Genomic DNA, 21,843 nt, shown 5'->3' with positions numbered 1-21,843 from the left:
TACATTCAGAAATTCCTATAATTTGGAAAGCCAGCATGAAGGGAGTTTGTTTCTGTTTGTTTTGTAGATTAAGGGGTGTACTTTTTATAGAATGGCCAATTTGTTTTTGGAGACAAGACCATCTCCAAATTTCATTAATTTTGCATTCTATAAATGAAAGCCACCTGTTATGCTGTAACGTGCTAATTATGGTAGAGGACAATAATGAGGAAGAACAGTATTTGAAATATGTGGGGGTTTTGCTAAGAATTTTCCTGCCCACATCTGTAGTGCTTATTTTTATATGTGTATACATGCATATATAGTACTTATTTAATAATAGCACTTGATGACATTAAAAAATACTTCAGATTCAAAGTGAGGGCCATTTTTTATTAACAACATTTTTTAAGTTGTGAAAGAAAGGCTACTTTAAAAGTGTTAGCTTGAACTAAGACCCATATTTTGCCATCTTATAGTAAACGGGGTTTTTTCTTACAGTTTTGGTGAATGCCACAGTCAACTTAGGGTTCACTTTATCAAATTCATTAGAAAAATATAAATTAATTTTGTTTTATTTTAAAGACAGAATAGCTAATTTTCTGTGCTTTCACGGAAATATTAGGTTTCATGATACCATTTTTTTTTCCCTTGAGGCCTATGGTAAATGATTATAGTCAGGAATAAAAGAACATTTCTTTTAAAGTTCTTGATTTAGTGACACTTTCTGTGAAAATGTCTTGTTTTTCTGTGATTTGTATAGTTGGGACTCGCTCAGGTCCTGTCCACATTCTTTCCAGAGCACCATATTCTGTTAGCTTTGGTTATACTACACAGAGGGTATACTGACCATTGAAACTGGACGACGATAATCACTCCTAGGGTTGTGGCTGCGACGCCTTAGAGGCCCCTTTGCTGTTAAGCACTGTGAGCCATCAGTCCAAAGGAACCACGTGGTTTTTAGATGCCTTCTTTCCCTTTTGAGGGAAAAGGAATACTGAGCTATGGCCAGTTCCAAAGTTCTCATATCATTCAACTTGGAAGCAATCAATAGATATTGAGTGAGACGCTGCCTATGTTCAGAGCAATGTGCTGGGAAGTGTTACATTTAAAAGTGCTTCAGATCTGAGCCCAGTCTGGTTCTTCTCTTAATTCCCGCCCTAGTGGGGATTCATTGTTACTGGAGATAAATTCCTCCCTGGGTTTTCTTTTATTCATAGATTTACTGGAGTCTACAATCCAGAGCCACTCATTGCTGTTGTGTATAAGCAACTTTGAGCTATTCCTTTTTGGTTCTTCAAAACCTAACTCTGCTTGGATGGAAATCAAGAAAGAACTGCTCTACTCAAAAATCCATTTGATAGTTTTGGTGGCCATGTTTTCTGAGCCAAGTAGAGTGATATAACCTTGGACAAAAGATTTTTGTTCTTCCTTTTTCTTGGGGAGAGTGAGAGTCAGGGAGAGCATTTGAATCCTGAAAGGTTAAGAGTGTCCAAGTTATTTTAGTGGAACAGTTTTTCCCAATCTTTGCTGGCTTGCAGATTTTTAGCCCTTAACTAAAATTACATTCTAAAGACTCAGAGCTATTATGAATTCAGTAAACATTTTATAAAAACAGGTTTATTTAAAATTAGTATAGATCACCTACCAACATCTAAACATCCTTATTTGTATGTAGAGGGAGACCTGTTTGTTACGGAGTCTGCAGTCTGTCCTTGCTGTCCGGATGTGTGGTTTATGGATGCGTGGTCATGATGATCACTGCCTCAGGAGGCTTGGCCTGTCTATCACCTGCTGTCCATTGCTCACTGTCTGCTGTGATATTGTCCTCCCCACATCTGGAGTTTATGGTCATTCTGCCGTACTGGGTGGGATTAATAACACTTGTAGGTAAATCTTATATCATTATCTAGAAATAGCAACATTCCTGTGTAGCTCAGAAAAGCCAGAGACAAGTGTGGATCAGCCTTCTAACGACATAAACTCCTAAATGTATAAATGAGATGAATGATCACCCTCTTATCAAACCAGCATGGACTTCTGTGAACCCTGAACATTCTTCCGGGTATATGTTTGCTGACAGCTTGTTGCATCAACTGCACCTGGATTGTCTTGAGCTATATGTGGCATAGTTGTGGAAACCGTGTGCATTCCCAGTTGGAATTCCTTTTTTTTTTTTTTGAGACGGAGTTTTGCTGTTATTGCCCAGGGTGGAGTGCAGTGGCACAATCTCAGCTCACTGCAACCTACACCTCCCAAGGTCAAGCGATTCTCCTGCCTCAGCCTCCGAGTAACTGGGATTACAGGCATGTGCCACCACACCCGGCTAATTTTGTGTTTTTAGTAGAGACGGGTTTTCTCCACATTGGTCAGGCTGGTCTCAAACCTTTCAAAAAAAAAAAAAAAAAAAAAAAAACACCATGATGACCATAGAGAAAGCAAGTGCTGCAGAAGCAGGCTGGCCTGCTCACCTGCCTCGGCCTCCCAAAGTGCTGGGATTACAGGCATGAGCCACCGCGCCTGGCCCTTTTCTTTTCTTTCTTTTCTTTTGTTTTCTTTTTTTTTTTTTTTTTTTTTTTGAAGTGGAGTTTCACTCTTGTTGCCCAGGCTGGAGTGCAATGGCACGATCTTGGCTCACTGCAACCTCCACCTCCCTGGTTCAAGCGATTCTCCTGCCTCAGCCTCCCAAGTAGCTAGGATTACAGACATGCACCACCACGCCTGGCTAATTTTGTATTTTTGGTAGAGATGGGTTTCACCGTGATGGCCAGGCTGGTCTCGAACCCCTGACCTCAGGTTATCCACCCACCTTGGCCTCCCAACCCAGTTGGATTCTTATTTGCCAAGGTTTCTTCATAACAGGTGATGGCTGGGTGCGGTGGCTCACGCCTGTAACCCCAGCACTTTGGGAGGACGAGGTGGGCGGATCACGAGGTCAGGAGATCAAGACCATCCTGGCTAACACAGTGAAATCCCGTCTCTACTAAAAATACAAAAAAATTTGCCGGGCATGGTGTCGGGTGCCTGTAGTCGCAGCTACTGGGGAGGCTGAGGCAGGAGAATGGCATGAATCTGGGAGGCAGAGCTTGCAGTGAGCCCAGATTGTGCCACTGAACTCCAGCCTGGGCGACAGAGCCAGACTCCATCTCAAAAAAACAAACAAACAAACAAAAAAAACAGACGATAACCATAGAGAAAGCAAGTGCTGCAGAAGCAGGCTGGCACTTCAGCCCTCTTAGAAAGAGCTTTTAGCTTGGGATGAGAGTGATACCTTCTTTGCTGCACATCTGAGAGCAGCTCAGACAGTTAGCTGCATCATCTTCATAGAGTTCAGTGTATAAGAACTACAGCAAGATTACTATCTCTTTCCTGATTTCAATCGAAGAGATGACTTAATTCATTCATTTGTAAAGATTCTTCAGATTGGAGATGTCCAAGCTAGATTTGGCTTTTTTTGTTGTTGTTTTCTTTTAAACACATGTTCCGTGTACCCATCCAGTGGAGGAGATGGGTTGCCTGTTGTTGCCCTGGCCCTGTGGGGCTCTGCTGTTTGACTGGGCCTCTTGAATTCCATTAAATGAAGCACAGACAGCATGTGTCATAAAGGCTGCTTGGGAAGGGTGAAGAGCAAAATTAGTGTCTGTGGGTGGGCATGTGTTCTCATCACGTCGCCAGAGAACTGCAATGTGCAAAATCTGGCTGGAACCTGTTCCAAAGAAAAATAAAACAGCCCCTTTTTTCCTGCTTTGAGTAATATTAAAAAACATCGCTTAACCCCTATGTAGAAGAAATGGAACTGTCAGGAAATTCTTGTGATTATGTGTGTGTGTTTAATAATCTGTGTGTTTAATCTTTACAATTGAGGTTAGAATAGAAGAGATGAAAAGAGACTAATCATGAAAAATATTTTGGTGTATTCTGTTGCTGGTGTTGTAGACATTGTAAGTGTTCTGTTAGAGTAGAACTGCCTAAGGATTAGAGGAATTTGTCAGAGCTAACAATTCAGGGAAAATCTATTTTGTTTAACTTTCTTCTGTTCTTCTTTGAAATGATTTTGTAAGAAAAGCCATTTTTGTCTCAGTAAAACCAATATCAAAGGAAATGTTTGTGTTTTTCTTATATATGATTTACCTGGTACCCCAAGGAACAAAGCAAAGCCAACATTTACACTTACATTTGAAGCATAAGATCTTCCTTTTATAGTTTCCTTGAGAAGGTCTTGCATATTTGTTAATTGCTCCTCATAGTATAGAAGAATGTTTTTTAAGGGAGGGTTGTGATGTATGTAGTTTGCATAATGGGGACATATGTTACTTTTGTAATTAGGGGAAACTTAAATTTTTAAATAGTGTTAATGTTTACTCCTTTTTTCTTTTAAAAGAATTTTTTAATAAAAATAGAGATGAGGTCTCACATTGTTGCACAGGCTGGTCTCAAACTCCTGGACTTAAGCAGTCCTCCTGCCTTGGCCTCCCAAAGTGAATGTTTACTTCTTAAGGACTGCAGAAATGTTCCTAAGCTAAACCCAACATTTCTAAATTTGGGGTTCTTTACCTATTTCAAGTAGCCTCTCTTTGTTTCACAGATTATCTTTTTTTATTGTGGTAAAAAACACAAAACATAGCATATATCATCTTAGCCATTTTTAAGTGTACAGTACAGCAGTGTTAACTATATCCAAGTTTGTGTAACAGATCTGTAGAACATTTTCATCATCCAAAACTGAAACTCTTTCCCAATTAAACAACTCACTCCCCTCCCCAGCCCCCCACCTCTGGCAACCACTGTCCTCCTTTCTGTTTCCAGGACTTTGACTAGTCACATTTAGATAGCTGGTGTAAGCGGAACAAATCATGCAGTATTTCTTTTTGTGACTGACGTTTCACTTAGCACAATATCCTCAAGATTCATCCATGTTATAGCATATGACAATGTTTCCTTCTTTGTTAAGGCTGAATAATTCCATTGTATGTATGGACCACAAGTGTTAAGGTCAATTCCCTATATGTAAACACACAAGAAAAAGTTAACACAAGAGCTTCCGTATATACCAGCAACTCACTGCTGGGTGTGCAGCAGTTTTCAGGGGATGGCATATCCAGGATGCTTTCAGTGACTGTGACTTTCCTAGAGAATGAAACTGTGTGAAGTAAGTCCTGGGAAGTGGCTGAAGCACACCAGTGAGTGAAATGAGCCAAGAGTTGTTCCTTTTGACCGACATTAAGTCGAGGGCCCTTCCACCTGTCAGTAAAGCTCTCTGGTGGAAGAAGTTAGCAGTAGCCACTTGGTTGTACTGTCTTGGGCAGTGGTCTTTGTTTTTTGTTGTTGTTTTTTCTGAGACGGAGTCTCGCTCTGTCGCCCAGGCTGGAGTGCAGTGACGTGACCTCGGCTCACTGCAACCTCCGCCTCCGGGGTTCTAGCGATTCTCCTGCCCCAGGCTCCCAAGTAGCTGGAACTACAGGCACACAGCACCACACCAGGCTGATTTTTGTATTTTTAGTAGAGACGGGGTTTCACCATGTTTGCCAGGCTGGTCTCAAACTCCTAACCTCAGGTGATCCACCCGCCTCGGCCTCCCAAAGTGCTGGGATTACAGGCATGAGCCACCGCACCCGGCCCAATTTTCTGCATTTTTGGTAGAGATGGGGCTTCACCGTGTTAGCCAGGATGGTCTGGATCTCCTGACCTCATGATCCACCCGCATCAGCCTCCCACAGTGCTGGGATTACAAGCGTGAGTCACTGCGCCCAGCCGGCACTGGTCTTTAACCACCACAGACTGCATGACTTAAAGCTTGGTTGGGCTCCCTGCTGCAAACATGTTGGTGATGGCCAGGAAAGCCCAACTTCAGCAGCTTAGCCACACGGGATTTCAGTTATCTGTGAGAATCATGAGTCTTGAAATAAAATGCCTTCTAGTGCCTCCACAAGCTAGTTGACTTTGGGAGGTGGAGATAGCTCTAGTATTTCCTGGAGGTTCTTTCTGAATCAAGTACTTCAAACTACACTACTCCCTTATAAATGAAAAAATATTTTAAGACTAACGTGTTAAAACTGTGAGGAAGCTTGGTAGCTAGTTGGCCTTTACATTATCCTTGCTGCCTAGTTCTTTTATATCAGGAAAGTAACATGGGAAATATGTGTACTGAGTGGATGGCTCTGTTATAACTCGGAAGGAATTGCGCTTGTAGGACAAATCCTGTCCCTCCGTGTAGTCAACTAGTCAAGAATCCACTGCATCATGATTATATCCTATGAGCCTGACACTTGCCTTAATTGCTCACCAACAGTCATTGTGACCCTAAAAGGAAAGAATTTCCCCAGTAACACTTAAGTTGGGATTTGTAAAATAACATCAGTACGGATCCTTTTAGAGCCATTCAAGATTCAGTGGTGCCACATTCTGAGGATCCCCAAAATGAAGCCTAAATCAAAAGTTTAAGAAGAATTCCTCCTCCTTACCTTTTCTCCCTCACCCCACCCCCAGATAGGAAAGTCCTTGGCCAAAACCCAGCAAGAGCTGAGAGGAACTGGCCTTTCCCGCTGGCAGTGGGGAAAGAGACTTCTTGTCAAGGAGACTGTCAGTAAACAGTTGAAACATTTGGGAATATTTTTCCACGTTGATAGGCTTTCATGGGCTGGATTGGGAACCCAGTTGCCCACCATTTTATGTTTTTTCTGTAGGGAAGATACATTCCAATTTCAAACAACTGACTTACTTTTGGACCAGAAATTATTTGTCACATTGAAGCAACTTAAACCTAAGTTGCAACTTGATGTGCACTGAGCTGCTTTAGCAGAGGTCTATAAGAAATGTCTTTCCCTATTTTTAAGCTAAACAATTGCTTTGTTACCTTTTCCTAACATTTTCTCCTTTTCACTCTGAATATAGTAAAGATTGGGGCTGGGGAGTTCATGTTGAGTCAACTGATAAGGCAGATAGAATCAACTGTTTGGGAGAAATAGGGCAGATCTCTCTTCTCTTCTTGGCCTGCATTTGTTCCATAAATATGTCTTGGGGTTTTTCTTCCATGTGGCTAAAGAGAATCTCACATTTGTGGATGCGTAAACCCAGCTAGATGACCAGGTTGTACCTTTTATTTTCCCCCAGAGGATCTTATTAAACTTATTAAAACTCAATTTTCATCATTTTCTTGCTTTTTCAAAATACTTGAATAAACCAGTTTCGCTCCTGGAAACTTCATAATTGTGTCATAACACTGGCACTGAGAACATATCTGTTAGTCTGTCATGGTTTCAGGTCTTTGTGGTTTCAAGTTTTTTCTCTACTCAAAATATACTCTCAGTTGCATTTTACTGCTGAAAGTTTTCTGATCTGCTTTTGTAGGATATTTTAGTGGCTTAAGTTTGCTAAGCCCTCTGCCACAACTAAAGGACTTTAAGACCGTTTTTTTAAAACTCAAAGTGTGAAAAGGGACCAAAGTTGAAAGAGTCTCAGAAGTCATTTGTGGTCTCTACCCCTCATTTTACACATAAGGAAACTGAAGCTCAGTAATAGAGTTTGGGGTGCCTCACCCAGTTGTGAGAAGATGTGTAATGGAGGTTAGGTCAGGTTAGGTCACCTGTCCTGACTTATGGCACTCATTACAACAGATCCAAAAAGGAATTACCTCTGTTGGTGTGAAACTTTAGCAGGATGAGTAGGAACACCCTCTAGCTCTGTGATTTTTTCATGTAGCTGTGTTGCCAGTGTTACCTCTTCATTTCTCCTTAGAATTTCTTTCACAATCAGTTGCCTAACCAGTAAATTTCAAGGGACCAAGATAAGGAATAACTTATCCTCCAGAGCACCTAACTCGAATATGGGCACTTCTGCCACCACACGAGCTCCTTTCAAAAGTGTCATCAGGGGGTTGTCACAGAGACTGATCTTAGTCCTTTATCTGTCCCTAATGTCAGTGACCTTGAACAAGTCCCTTCTGCAGTCTGGATTTTAATTTTTCCACGTGAGAGAGGAGTCTAGCATAGATGGTTTCCACAGTTCTTTGTATTAATAGCTTAAGAGGTGGAACTAATGTGAAGACCTGAACTCTGCCTTCGGGCCGACCTCTATTCCACTCTCCAGGAGGGAAGTGAAGCCGTCCAGCATGCTTCAGGGAGAACAGGTGCCTTGACTGTGTGTTGTTTGTTTATCTGTGTGTTTAGCTTTCCATCTCTAATGAGGGAGGTGGCAGAATCCTAGAAAAAAAGGAACTAAATGCATTAGTAATTCTTGCCGTCTGAGAGGGCATCCATTTCCAGTGGACCTGTGGGAATATAAACAGGCTCTTAAATATCCTGTCAGCTTATTGCTAGCATGATCTGCTGATTTTCCTCCCTCCTCTGTGGGTTAAATTATCACCTTCTTTCGTTTGAGAACAGGTTTTTTGTTTTGTTTTGTTTTGTTTTTTGAGACAGAGACTCATTCTGTGGCCCAGGCTGGAGTGCAGTAGCGTGATCTTAGCTCACTTCTAACTCCACCTCTCGGGTTCAAGCAATTCTCCTGCTTCAGCCTCCCGAGTAGCTGGAATTACAGGTGCCTGCCATCACACCCAGCTAATTTTTGTATTTTTTTAGTAGAGACGGGGTTTCACCATGTTGGCCAGGTTGGTCTGGAACTCCTGACCTCAGGTGATCTGCCCGCCTCGACCTCCCAAAGTGCTGGGATAACAGGCGTGAGCCACTGCGCCCGGCCAGAGAACAGGTCTTATTAAGAGCTGGCTTGTAAAGGATTTTGTAGGTTTAGAATTTGGCATTAACAGTTTGGTAAAGTCATTTCGTGACCTTCTTATTAGGTTTTCTTTGGGGTGGAGGGCAGGTAGTAGATAGCAGATACAAAAAAAAAAAAAAAAAAAAAAAAAAAAGAAGAGGGAACTGCATTCCAAATAGCAGAAAGAAAAGTAGTCAGATTCTGTTTAGTACCATTATCAGCATCTTACAGATTTAGTGTTGATTTCCATTTAGAAATCAACCATAACACTACAAATTCTCTCACTCTCCTGGCATTTATGATTTTCAAGTGTTCAGAAAAGTTGAAATAAGTGTATGCTCAACATCCATATGCCTACCATCTCAAGTCTGCATTAGCATTTTGCTGTTGTTGTTTTATCATACACATCTCTATCCATCTATCTCCATCCATGATTCTATGTTTTTTTAAATGCATTTCAAAGTAGGTTGCAAATATCATGGCATTTCCTCCTAGACATTTCAATGGGTGGGTTATTAAGTACTCCCTTCCTTTGTTTTCTCCAATAATGTGAAAGAAAGCAAAAGTATTCTGAGAAAGTCAGGCATAGGAGTTCAAGGGCTGCAATTTAAAGCCCTAAATTGGAGATTATTAACTTTAAACAACTCTCCTTTGCTGTTTGTTTTTTGAAGTACCAATTTTTCTATTACATGTACACTTTAATGTGGTGAGAGTTAATTTTGTTTAGTAATCTGACATTTCCATTAGCTGGCCTTTGGGGTTTAAATGTGGATCACAAATATCACCAATACCATTTTTGGAAGGGTGTGTAAAACAGAGGGAAAGTCAGAAAATTACTGCTTCTGGAATAAAAAGTAGAAGAAATGATTCTTCAGGGGTGGGTTATTTTGTTTGCTTTAAGATGGTAATCTTTTGATCTTGATTAATTATGAACTCCAGAAGTTCAGGCTCAGTAAAGCAGACAGACAGTAAAAGCAAAATCATAAACCTAGATTCAGACTTTGGCCTCTCACCTCCCAGTACTCCCTCAGCCCCACTTCATGCCATGTAATCACCCTGAAATTCAGACCTTTAGGACAGACCATTTCATTCATTCTTTTTTGGTTGGAGTGAAGTACTTTTTTTTTTTTTTTTTTTTTTTTTTTTTTTGAAACAGAGTTTCACTCATTTGCCCAGGCTGCAGTGAAGTGGCGTGATCTCGGCTCACTGCAACCTCTGCCCCGTAGGTTCAAGCGATTCTTCTGCCTCAGCCTCCTGAGTAGCTGGGTTTACAGGTGTCCGCCACCATACCCAGCTACTTTTTTGTGTTTTTGATGGAGACGAGCTTTCTCCATGTTGGCCAGGCTAGTCTCAAACTCCTGACCTCGGGTGATCCACCTGCCTCATCCCCTCAAAGTGCTAGGATTACAAACGTGAGCCACCACACCTGGCCGTAAATTTTATTTTTTAAAGTAGTTTACTCATGTCAGAGCCATTCATGTTTTCGTGGTTTTTGGAAAAAACTCAGAACTACCTCCAACCCATGCCTTGAATGTCAACAATCTTTCACAGTAAAATCTTCCCATAATTTCCTAAATTAATTGTAGAGCCTTCTTTAAGGTGATTTATCTGGTGCACAGATATGTGACTGATACAGAGGCCCCTAACTGGTTGACTAGGAAACCCACCAAGGATTTAAGAGGCATATGCCCAGGAGTCTCCAGTTCCCTGGTCCCCCAGGATGAGAAAATTAGGATTTCTGCTATTAGTAAGGATTAGAGCAAAGAGTTTTCAAACTTCAAGAAAAAGTTGTTCCATTCTTCGCTGATTATAATCTAATTACTAAACTACCATGCCTGTCCTGCCAGTCTCCCCAGGCCTGACCTCAGCCCTCTGTTGGGCTTTCCTTCTCCTGGGCCAGGTGCATTACTCACCTCAAGAGGTACTTGCACAAGAAGACCATATTGACAAGAGAAAATTGCCCAGGAGCCATTTTTTAAAAATCTTTCTTAGACATTACTTCTAAAATTGGCTGCCTGTGTGCCAAAGCTAAGATTTACTTCAGCAAACACTTCGTTGCCCATGTTTAAAACTGCCCCATGTTAGGGTTTTAGGTTGAACAACCTTAACCTTTATCTTTATTGTGTCCCATTACACGTGGTCAGTCATCTTGTATATATTTAGTATTCTTGTGGTTTATAAATTTGAATACTGAATTAAAATGCTGGAAAGATTTAAAAAAAAAAAACAACAAATATAGTGGTATCCTTAAGACATTTTTGATAGTATTGATAAAATCAAAAAGTTTTTATTAAGATTTTTTTTTTTTTTTCATGAGAGCACTGTAGATAGAATCCAGCCAAATCACTCTTTTCCTGTGCAGGATTTATACGTGTTCAAGCTACAGGAGATAAACACTTAGAGGTGAAATTTAAAATTGCATTTAAACACAGTACAATGGAGTGAGTCTAATGTAACTTTGTCAACCTTGCTGAAATGGAAACCAGAAAACCAGCATTTTATGAGGTAACTTCCAGTGTGCCTGGGCATTGCTAATGCCATGGGTATCACCACCTTCTATTTACAGTCCATGTAGATTTGCCCCTAAAATTGCAGCTTTCTCTGAGAAGATGATGGGGGCACTAGAAGCTCCAACTTCCATCTGCCACAGTAGGTTTTTCAAGCTTACCAGAACTGTCACTCAGGGCTCCCAGGCTCGGGGGATATCAGAGGATCCCTAATTGCCTGCGGGTATTTTCCCAACTACTTCCTCAAAGGCACCTAAGCCTCTGTAAAGCTTATGTGTTTAACTTCCAGCCCTGATCTTTGTTCCTTTGTGTCTTTGCTTCATTTCCCTTTTTTTTGGCCCTTGTGGGTCACAGGACACAGCAGGAAAGAAAGGAGGCCAGACTGGTGCATGGCACACTGCCTTGTACCCTTGACTAGGGACAGCTGGGCAGAGCATCCATTCCACTCCCAAGGATGTCTGCAAGGCAGGTGCAAGATAATGTGCCAGAATGTGCAGTATACATGCTGCTCTGGCTCTGGTGACCTGGAGGTGTAAGGTAGCACTCAGAGATGGGGAAATATTTATATTTAAATTAGGATTTAACATCAGTGATAAGTTAAATCTATATTATCTAAATATTAAATCTATAATATTTTCCTTTAAGCTGAGGTTTAAAGGAAAGTATAGAGGCACATAGAATGCTAAATCAGCACTGTATGTTAAACAAGGTATGGGCATATATTTTGAACCAAAATTGCTCACTTATAAAAATAGAGATATACAGCTTATTTTTAAAGGAGTATTTCTGTATTAAAATTTCAATAGGAAAACTAAAATACTAGAGGTCCAAGTCTAGCAAACTTTGACTTGTTAATACTGGTTCTGAAGAATGATTGATAAATTATTAAGTTCAATAATCATTTATATGCTGACCAGTGTCTTCCATGATAATGGAGGAAATGGCCTCTTTTAATATGTGCACTGGAAAATAGTGTGTGGGTGAGAGGTTTATTTATATGCTTCAGTGTAGCTAGGTAGCATGAACAACAAAGATGCTCAGCTTATCCAAGGCATGAGGGGGGACATGCCCCTTACCTCCCTCTTTGGGAGAGGGTAGAACTTGGACACAGAGGGCGCTAGTGACCTTGCAGGACAGCAGTACTTACTGGCTTTACTCATAGATTCTGAGCCCAACAGAGTGAAGGAAAACCTATTTATACCCTCTCCGAGGCTCCTGCACATAAGCAGGACCCCTGGCTTTTAGCCTAATTGGTTCCTGGATAAAGGTTATATCCCCAGTCATTGTAAAGCAAAGACTACCACCACCACCTCCTACACACACCGTTTAGGGACCATGTTTTGTATAAGGGTTCCATTCCTAAAACTCATTCCATACCATTTAAAAAATACATAAATTGATAATGAAGATAACATATTTTTAAAAATCAAAGCTGGCTGGGCCTGGTGGCTCACGCCTGTAATCCCAGCACTTTGGGATGCTGAGGCAGGTGGATCATTTGAGGCCAGGAGTTTGAGACCAGCCTGGTCAACATGCTAAAACCCCGTCTCAACTAAAACTACAAAAATTAGCTGGGTGTGGTGGAGCACGCCTGTAATCCCAGCTACTCCAGAGGCTGAGGCAGGAGAATCACTCAAATCTGGGAGGCAGAGGTTGCAGTGAGCTAAGATCGCGCCACTGCACTCCACCCTGGACGACAAGGGTGAAACTCCGTCTCAAAAACGAAACAACAAAAAACCAAAGCTATGTGGCTGGGCGCGGTGGCTCACGCTTGTAATCCCAGCACTTTGGGAGGCCGAGGCGGGCAGATCACGAGGTCAGGAGATCGAGACCACGGTGAAACCCCGTCTCTACTAAAAATACAAAAAATTAGCCGGGCGTGGTGGCGGGCACCTGTAGTCCCAGCTACTCGCAGAGGCTGAGGCAGGAGAATGGCGTGAACCCGGGAGGCGGAGCTTGCAGTGAGCCAAGATTGCGCCACTGCACTCCAGCCTGGGTGACAGAGCGAGACTCCGTCTCGGGAAAAAAAAAAAAAAAAAAAAAAAAAAAAAAACCAAAGCTATGTTGTAGTCCTCTAAGGGTAGGGGTTACTCTGCATGAGCAAGATTAGCTACAGCACCTCAGAAAAGCAGGGACCCAGTGAAGGCTGGACGGAAGAGCCTGTTTTCTCCTCTTGATAAACATAGTCAGAGCATAGTGCCCTGGCACTGTGAGCTCACAGGAAAGTGTTAGTCCCTGTTTAAGTACATGGGTTCTTTTACTAGCAGATACTGGAGTAGGGCAGTTTCAAAGGTACTCTCCATTGAGTGTGTTTGTTGGCTGATTTCACTGATGTTAAGTAACTGTGGAGAAGCCTTTTGTTAAGTGATCTTAGCCCACTTTTCACCTTCCCTAATTCTTACATCATACAAACTGGTTCTCTTTATGAAACAAACGTTTAATGATCAGAAAATCTCTTCTCTGCCTCACAGTGCCTGCTCATCCATGTTTGAGAGAAGAGCTGATGGCCTTTGCCAGAATTAGCTACTGCCAGATCTGGCATCTTTGCGATCGAGTCTTTCTACTGTGGGCATTAATGAGCTTTGGTTAACACTGTGTTTTCTATAATGGCCTAAGCTAACCACACAAACAGTACATATTTTGGTGGTTAACACAAAGACCTAATTTTCTGGGACATTATAGTGTGTAGAGCAAGTGTTCTACCTTCAGGGGCTTGTACAGAGCAGAAAATCATGTTACCACCATTCATAAAATTACGTTATGTTAACTTTCCTTGCCCATAAAGTTCAGAATATATAAACTTCCAAAACCAGGGCAATCCGCTTTTAAAAAATTCTTGAGTAGTTGATAGTTAAGACGAACACCCACAAAACCACCACCCGACTTAACAAATAGAAAGTATGACCAGTACCATCAGCTTCTCAACACATTTGATTCTACTGAAGCATTTTGTTGATTCTTTTTAAAAAGATCGCTAGTCATATGTATTTTATATTCACATATACTTCATACACACATATATAATATTTTAAACATATAATTCGATGAAATCAAAGAGCCTTTATAAATCTATAAGCACGAGGAAGACTGGGGGCGGGGGATGTGATTAAAATAAAGTGAGTGTGCCTGGCTCCCTGCAAGAAGTTGGTGTTATATTTGGCTCAGCTGGCGTCTGGGAGTTGGACTGGAGAGGCTGGGATCTTGGCTAATCCCTCTCAAGGTCTGGTGAAGTGGAGAAGAGGCTGGGAGGAAGTGAATCTAATGTTGAGCATAATGGAGAGATAAAGGAGCCGTGTAATCAGATAAGGGCTGGCTATGGGAAGTATTTATGGGGAAGGTAAAAGTCCCAGTCTCCATCCCTGAAAGAAACCGATGGGGAGGGGCAGGAGCAGAGGGCCAGCTCACAGATGGCAGACGGCATTATTTTCCTCTACAGGTATGCCTGCAGTGGACAACTAAACCTGGTCTTTATAAACCTAACTTCTCTTGACAATTGCTGGAGGTCCATGTCAAATTTCCTCCTACTGTCAAGAGCCTGACAGCTTCCCTGCCCCTCCACTCTCTGATAGCTGGAAAGGGCAGGCAGTCGAAACCCACTCCTCAGTGGCCAGGGAAGCTGGTGTTTCAAGGACCTGTTTTTGTCATTGAGGTAGGCTTTCAGCAAAAATGATGATGGTTACAACTTACCAAACTTCTGGATCTGACACTACCTGTAACACTACTTTCAGCCAGCAGGGTAGATCCCCTATTCATTTTGCAAAGGAGGAAACTGAAGCTCAAAAAGAGGTTTCTTCAGCTCCTGAGAGGGCTGGGGACTTCGGGGCTGCCTGGCCCTGGAGCACACATTCTCTGTGAGACCCAGTGCTGCCTCGCCTACAGTTCCTTGGTTTACGTAAAGTCTGTAACGTGGCCCAGACAGGGCCTGCTTTGAAACTGGAGAACACTTAGAAGATAAAGGCTGAGGTCTAAAACTTTTCTGTAGAGATGCTAATCCAGTTTTGAAAGCGTTTTTTTCTCTGCCTTCCTATCCTGCCTTACAATGTCACCTGCCTCTTTTGCATATTGAGTGATCCCGGGACAGGAAGCCCTGTTTTTACAAAAAGTCCACATGTTGGGAACACAAAGCTTTTTCCTTAAAGAAACCACGTTTAAATGGAAGATCCTCAGTCCAGCCGATTTTGCTCATAACACACCTAAAGAATATGGTATTGAGGGCTGGTCGTCCAACACCATTTGTAATAACGTTGGGGCTGTTCAGCTCAAGTTCAGACGCTCAGGCTCCATTCAGTTGGGGTTTGGACCCTTGGCTGGAGCTTCACTAGATCCACACCATTACAGCAGTTGTTAATTTCAGAAGCATTCTTTTAAAATGTTATTTTTGACAAAGATAGCATGTTTTGACATTTTTTTCTAAGGCATACCAGCAGCAGTTTCCTTGTGCAAATTTTTAAAACTAATCTGCCCTTGCCCTTCCTGCCCCATCCCCCCCCACTAACAAACCTTACATCTGTTTTAAACAGATGTTGTTTAATTCTTTCCAGAAAGAGGGGGAGGGAAGGTGGGAAGAGAGTTTTCCTCCTTTATACCTTTTTGGTAGTGGAGTTCATTGTCATTTCTGTGCTGGGTGGGGTGAAGTGCCTGAGTTAACGTAAATACACCATGGATAGGAAGCAGTTGGCATGCAGCCATGCAGCTGGATTATCCAGACATCCTTTGCAGCTTTTAGTCCAACACTTTATCCCCCTGCCTTGTTTTAAATAGCCAGATGCCTCAGTTAATGCTGGCTGTCGGGGCTGTTGCCGGAGGAGACAAAGGGGGCTTCTGCCCCTGAGCCTCCCCTTCCCCCAATCCCATCACAGAGAAGTCTATACCCTGGAGAAGGCACTTGATAGGAGGCATTGAGGCAGGAAGGAGGAGGCCTCAGAATGCAAGCAAAGGCCAGAGTTAACAGCCTTGTAGTCTGGACACAGAAGGGTATGGTATTTTTAAATTCTCTAATAAATGGGTACTTTTTGGAAATAAGTTTATGGCACTAACATAAGTAATGCAAACTTCGCTTTTTCATGTTTACTTAATCCCCTCAAAGAAACAGAACAGCACACAGCTGCAACACAAAAAAAGTAAAAGCATGGTGTTTTTTTGGTTTTTTTGTTGTTTTTTTTTTGAGACGGAGTCTCGCTCTGTCGCCCAGGCTGGGGTGCAGTGGCGCAATCTCGGCTCACTGCAAGCTCCGCCTCCCGGGTTCACGCCATTCTCCTGCCTCAGCCTCTCCGAGTAGCTGGGACTACAGGCGCCCATCACCACGCCCTGCTAATTTTTTGTATTTTTAGTAGAGACGGGGTTTCACCGTGGTCTCGATCTCCTGACCTCGTGATCCGCCCGCCTCGGCCTCCCAAAGTGCTGGGATTACAAGCGTGAGCCACCGCGCCCGGCCTAAAAGCATGTTTTAACAAGAGGTGCACAGAGTTTCAATTCTTCACCTTAGCCATCTCCTGTTGAGATGAACCCATAGTATACTCATAGAAGATTTGAGAAAGCTGTGTTGCACACTGGAGAATTAAAAGTCATAGGACCCTTAGGTTTTTTTTTGTTTGTTTGTTTGTTTGTTTGTTTTTAAATAAATGGGGTTGGAGTGGGGGAAAGGATATTCTCCAAAGTTGTATGCAGTTAATCTAAATAAATGTTACAGAAGATTCTTTTTTTTTTTTTTTTTTTTTTTTTTGAGATGGAGTCTTGCTCTGTCGCCAGCCTGATCTCTGCTCACTGCAATCTCTGCTCACTGCAACCTCCACCTCCTGGGTTCAAGCAATTCTCCTGCCTCAGCCTCCCGAGTAGCTGGGATTACAGGCGAAAGCACTGCCACGCCCAGCTAATTTTTGTACTTTTAGTAGAGACAGGGTTTCACCATGTTGACCAGAATGGTCTCAATCTCTTGACCTCATGATCCGCCCACCTCAGCCTCCAAAAGTGCTGGGATTACAGGCGTGAGTCACTGCGCCCAGCCCAGAAGGTTCTTAATCTAAGGGAATATGCATGTTGAATCCTGAAATAGTTGGATTAGTCATATATGTACATGTATGTCCTATGGCTTTTATATGTACTTCTACATGATTTTTCAATTTTTAGGAATAGAAAGTACTGTGATCCCAATTTAGTAATTGTGGTTCATAAGTAAATAAGTATTGAACACTATATGTTTTTATAGGAATTCTGTTAGCCATAGATTTTTTTTTTTTTAGACGGAGTTTTGCTCTTGTTGCCCAGGGTGGAGTGCAGTGGCACGATCTCAGCTCTGCCTCTGGGGTTCAAGATATTCTCCTGCCTCATCCTCCCAAGTAACTGGGATTACAGGCACCCACACAAGCCCAGCTAATTTTTTGTACTTTTAATAGAGACGGGGTTTTACCATGTTGGCCAGGCTGGTCTCGAATTCCTGACCTCAGGTTATCCACCCACTTCAGCCTCCCAAAGTGCTGGGATTACAGGCATGAGCCACTGCGTCCAGCCTGCTATAGGTAATTTTTTTAAACCTGTTTATATTGTGAATTTAACCCCATTCATTCCACAACCTATTACATATAAGACACCATTCTAGGCTCTAGGGATATAGCAGTGAACAAAAAAGGCAAAGTTTCTGCTCCTGTGGAATTTATATTCTAGTAGACAAGCAGATATTTTATTGAGCAAGCATTGATTTAGTAGCATACAGAAAGCCAAAGCAGGGGGAGAAGATTTAAGAGGGGTGGAGGGTGCTATGCTGCTTTATATAGAGTGGGCAGGGAAGTCCTCTCTGAAATAACCTTGGACAGAGACTTAAGAGAATGAATTCAGTTGGTATGTGAGGAGTAGGATTTGAACAGAAGAAATGGCAAGTGCAAAGGCCCTGAGGTAGAAGGATGCTTAATATGGAGGCCAGTGGGACCAAAGTGGAATGAGCAAGGAGAGTAGTAGGGTAAGGTCCAGATTTTGACTTCTGCTTGGCGATACCAGTGGAGGGTTTGTTTGAGTAGAGTGATCTGACTTACCTTTCTATTTTCTGGGTTAAGTTGGGCAAACGTGGAAGCAAGGATGCCAGTTAGAAGGCTACTGCAGCAATCTCAGTGGAAGGTGATGGCAGCTGGACCAGGTCAGTGTCAGTAGACGTGGTAAAGAGTGGATCCTGGATATATTTTGAAGAGAGAACTAGAAAGATGAGGAGGTGTCAGGAACCAAGAATTCAACCTGAAACATGTTGATGGTGATATGTATCAGACGCCTATATAGAGACCTCACATAGGCTCTTGGTTCTACTGGCCTGAATCTCACAGAAAAGACCTGGATGGAAATGTGAATTTGGGCACTGTTGGTATGTAGAAGGTTTTTAAGTTGAGGAAGTTGGCCCTAGCTTGGATCATGGATGGCTTAACCACAGTTACAGGAGGAAGGGCGGAGAGAGTGCTGGTACAAAGCGTAGGCATGGTGGTGGGCACAGGCGAAAGGTCTCCTGTGATTTTGTCTATTTTCTCAGGGAAACTAAAGCAACTTCATCCATCATCTGAGAGTGAGGGGGTAGGAGGCCGTGTGAAGTTGTCTTTGGGGGACAGATCAGGGAAATGTAGCAGGATGCCAGGTGGCACTTAAGGACTCACTTGAGAGTAGTGTTTATGGCTTTAAAACTAGTCCTATGAGCATAGTAGAGTGGGGTTTTTCCCTCTCACTATGTTCAGCAGCCTGGGTGGGGTTACGGAGTAGGTAGATGGTAGGATTTAACTCCACCGGGGTCATGCCAGGCAATGGCAACAAGCAAGGGGAGGGGTAGAGAATCAGTTGAGGACATGGGGTTTGGGGGAGGGCAAAAGTGGTCAGAACAATAGATTGTTGGCCCCAACAGGGTAAAGAATTATTGGAGTCTGGAGAGAGAGAGCTGCAAAGTTACGAGGTGGTCGGAGAGCAGGATGCTTACAATTTGAGTTATGGAGGTGGTGCAGATATTGGTAATGACAAGGTTCACGGTTGACCTGGGCATGAATGGCTAAAGTTGGTTGTAAGACAAGGGCGTTGGAAGGAAAGAGGCCCAGAAACTGAGAGGCCAGGGAATTGGAGGGATCCTCCATGTCAATAATGAAATTATCAAGAATTGGGCCAGGGATCATGGTGGAGAGATGGAGAGTCAGTGAGCCTGGTTGCTGAAGTCTTCAAGGAATGAAGGGAAGTGAGGTCTGTAGAAGACTGAAGAAGGGTTGTGAGGGGGTCAGGGTGTGAGCTTCAGAAGCACTGGAGGGAGGCTGAATAGTCTGCAGCAATGGCAAGCACCATACCCACATCTAGGCCCAGCAGCGTGCAGTGGGGAGATAGAAAGCAGCCCTGGGAGAATGGGCCACAGAGGCCCAGCCAAGAGTGCCATTTTAATTTAGGTTAGGAAAGGGAAAGGAACTTATATGAGGTACCTACAGTATCAGATTCATAGAGACAAGACAGTAGAATGGTGGGTGCCAGGGGCTGAGGGGTGGGGGAAGTGGAGAAGGGGGAGTTAGTGTTTTTCATGGGTACAGAGTTTCAGTTTGGGATGACGAAAAGTTCTAGAGGTAGAAGGGGGTGATGGTTGCCCAACAATGTGGGTGTAATTAATGCCACTGAACTTGTATACTTAAAAATAGTTAAAATGGGAAATTTTATGCCATTCATATTTTACCACAATGAAAAAGAAAATGAAAGGAATGATCAGAGGAGGGGATGAGGAAGTAAAGGGAATGGTAGACCTTGGGTTTGGGGTGCCAACGGAGGTCAGTTGGGTGGCAGTGGAGGGTGAGCCGTAGGGGATCATGGAAAATCTGGTGGCTTTGCCTTTAGTGGTGAGTGAGGTGAGCAGGGCTATGGGGCACAGGGACTGCCTCCACGTCTCTGGCCAATTGTGGGGGCCAGGTTCTGAGTGCCCAAGGAGAGGGCATCTTCCCTGAGGCCCAGGGAATGATGGGGGTTCTTTGTTACTCTGCAACTTTGTTTCCTGAGAATCTGTTATAACGCCTGGCATATACAACACGCAAATATATGTTTGAATGAGTAAAAATGAATTCTATCCAAAGAAAGAAAACAGCAAGTGAGAATGTAATGGCCTTGCCAAAAATCCAAATAAATTTCCCCCAAAAGTGATGAAGAATGAAAAGAAGCTAGAGTTGGTCTCTGGGGGAGAAAAAGGATTTTTGGCAAATGTGCAGAAGAACTTATTGTGAAATTGAGGTTTTAGACTGGAAGAAATAAAATCATAAACAGAAAGCTACAAATGTGTAAAGGCTTATTGGAATTGAAACATTTTCCTACCTAGATACGTGATTTCATGGTGAATTTATGATTTGCAAGTAGATTATCCTATTTTATGCTAAATGAGATTCTTGGCTTTATAAAATGTTAAAACTTGGTCATTCGTTTTCAACTAATTTTAAAGGCTTGAAACCATAATGCCCTCTTAATAGGTTTGTAGTCTGGGCGTGGTGGCTCACGCCTGTAATCCCAGCGCTTTGGGATGCCAACATGGTGAAACCCCATCTCTACTAAAAATACAAAAAACTAGCCAGGCATGGTGGCAGGTGCCTATAATCCCAGCTACTTGGGAGGCTCAATCAGGACAATCGCTTGAACCCGGGAGGCGGAGGTTGCAGTGAGCCAGCATCACGCCATTACACTCCAGCCTAGGCAACAAGAGCAAAACTAGGCAACGAGAGCGAAACTAGGCAACAAGAGCGAAACTCCATCTCAAAAAAAAAAAAAACAACAACAACTAAAAACCAAAATAGGTGTGTGTCTTTCCAACCTAAAGATACTAAATTACAGAAATCAATTCATTTATCAGTACTTACACCTAGAAACTGGAGAATATTGTGCCTGTATACATCTTTCGATCACAAGTAATTTTTAATTACTTAGGTATCTTTTTAAAAATGTACTTTTATATTGAGTTTAAGTGTTTTGTTTTTTCCCTAAAAGTTGAGATGGACCACTTTTTAAGGTTGCCGCCAGGCATAGATTTCTTTCGATAAATCCAAAAAAGTGCTGGCTGGTGGTCATCTTGCGTTTTGAAACGTGTCCTGCAACTACCAGACCATTGTCATGCCCCGTTCTTCTTCTTCTTGTCATTTTAGTGACAGCTATATTGTGCGTGTCAAGGCTGTGGTTATGACCAGAGATGACTCCAGCGGGGGATGGTTCCCACAAGAAGGAGGCGGGATCAGTCGCGTCGGGGTCTGTAAGGTCATGCACCCTGAAGGCAATGGACGAAGTGGCTTTCTCATCCATGGTGAACGACAGAAAGACAAACTGGTAATGGCAGATATACAACTCATGGGTTAAATTAGTGACAACTGCTTTCTTTATGTTAAATCATAGTCCTCTTTCCTTAACGTATTTTTTTCTTTCTTTCTCTGACTTCAAACTCTTGCAAAAGCTTCAAAAGTTAGAACCCCGGAGCTGGTGCCAAATTGTAAAACGTGACTGTCCTTTCCAGCAAAGTCTCTTTTGACCACACGCTTTATCTGAGATGCTTAGAAGTATATTTGGCTGTTTTATTTGCGTCTTTGATTAAGATGTCTATCATTGTAAAAAGGTATTCAAAACAAAAATGTACTCTTTTATTATTATGAATCACATTGTACTGAGCTGTGAAGTCAGTGTTTTA

At 42.5% G+C, this 21,843-nt stretch overlaps 1 protein-coding gene across 3 annotated transcripts in view; it reads left to right on the top strand.

The window, feature by feature from the left end:
• The window catches only part of SPRED2 (sprouty related EVH1 domain containing 2), a 122,486-nt gene that overhangs the window by 68,546 nt on the left and 32,097 nt on the right, over positions 1-21,843 (top strand). For all 3 annotated transcript variants that reach the window (XM_012501238.2, XM_030827306.1, XM_030827305.1), the window contains one exon: positions 21,311-21,488. In XM_012501238.2, coding sequence (XP_012356692.1) covers positions 21,311-21,488 — 178 coding nt within the window. The remainder of the gene's footprint in view (positions 1-21,310; positions 21,489-21,843) is intronic.

The sequence above is a fragment of the Nomascus leucogenys genome, chromosome 14, assembly GCF_006542625.1.
Source record: "Nomascus leucogenys isolate Asia chromosome 14, Asia_NLE_v1, whole genome shotgun sequence".
In the NCBI taxonomy this organism is placed as follows: Eukaryota; Metazoa; Chordata; class Mammalia; order Primates; family Hylobatidae; genus Nomascus; species Nomascus leucogenys.
The sequence above is the reverse complement of the archived record's forward strand: the minus strand, read 5'-3'. Positions and strand labels throughout refer to the sequence as shown.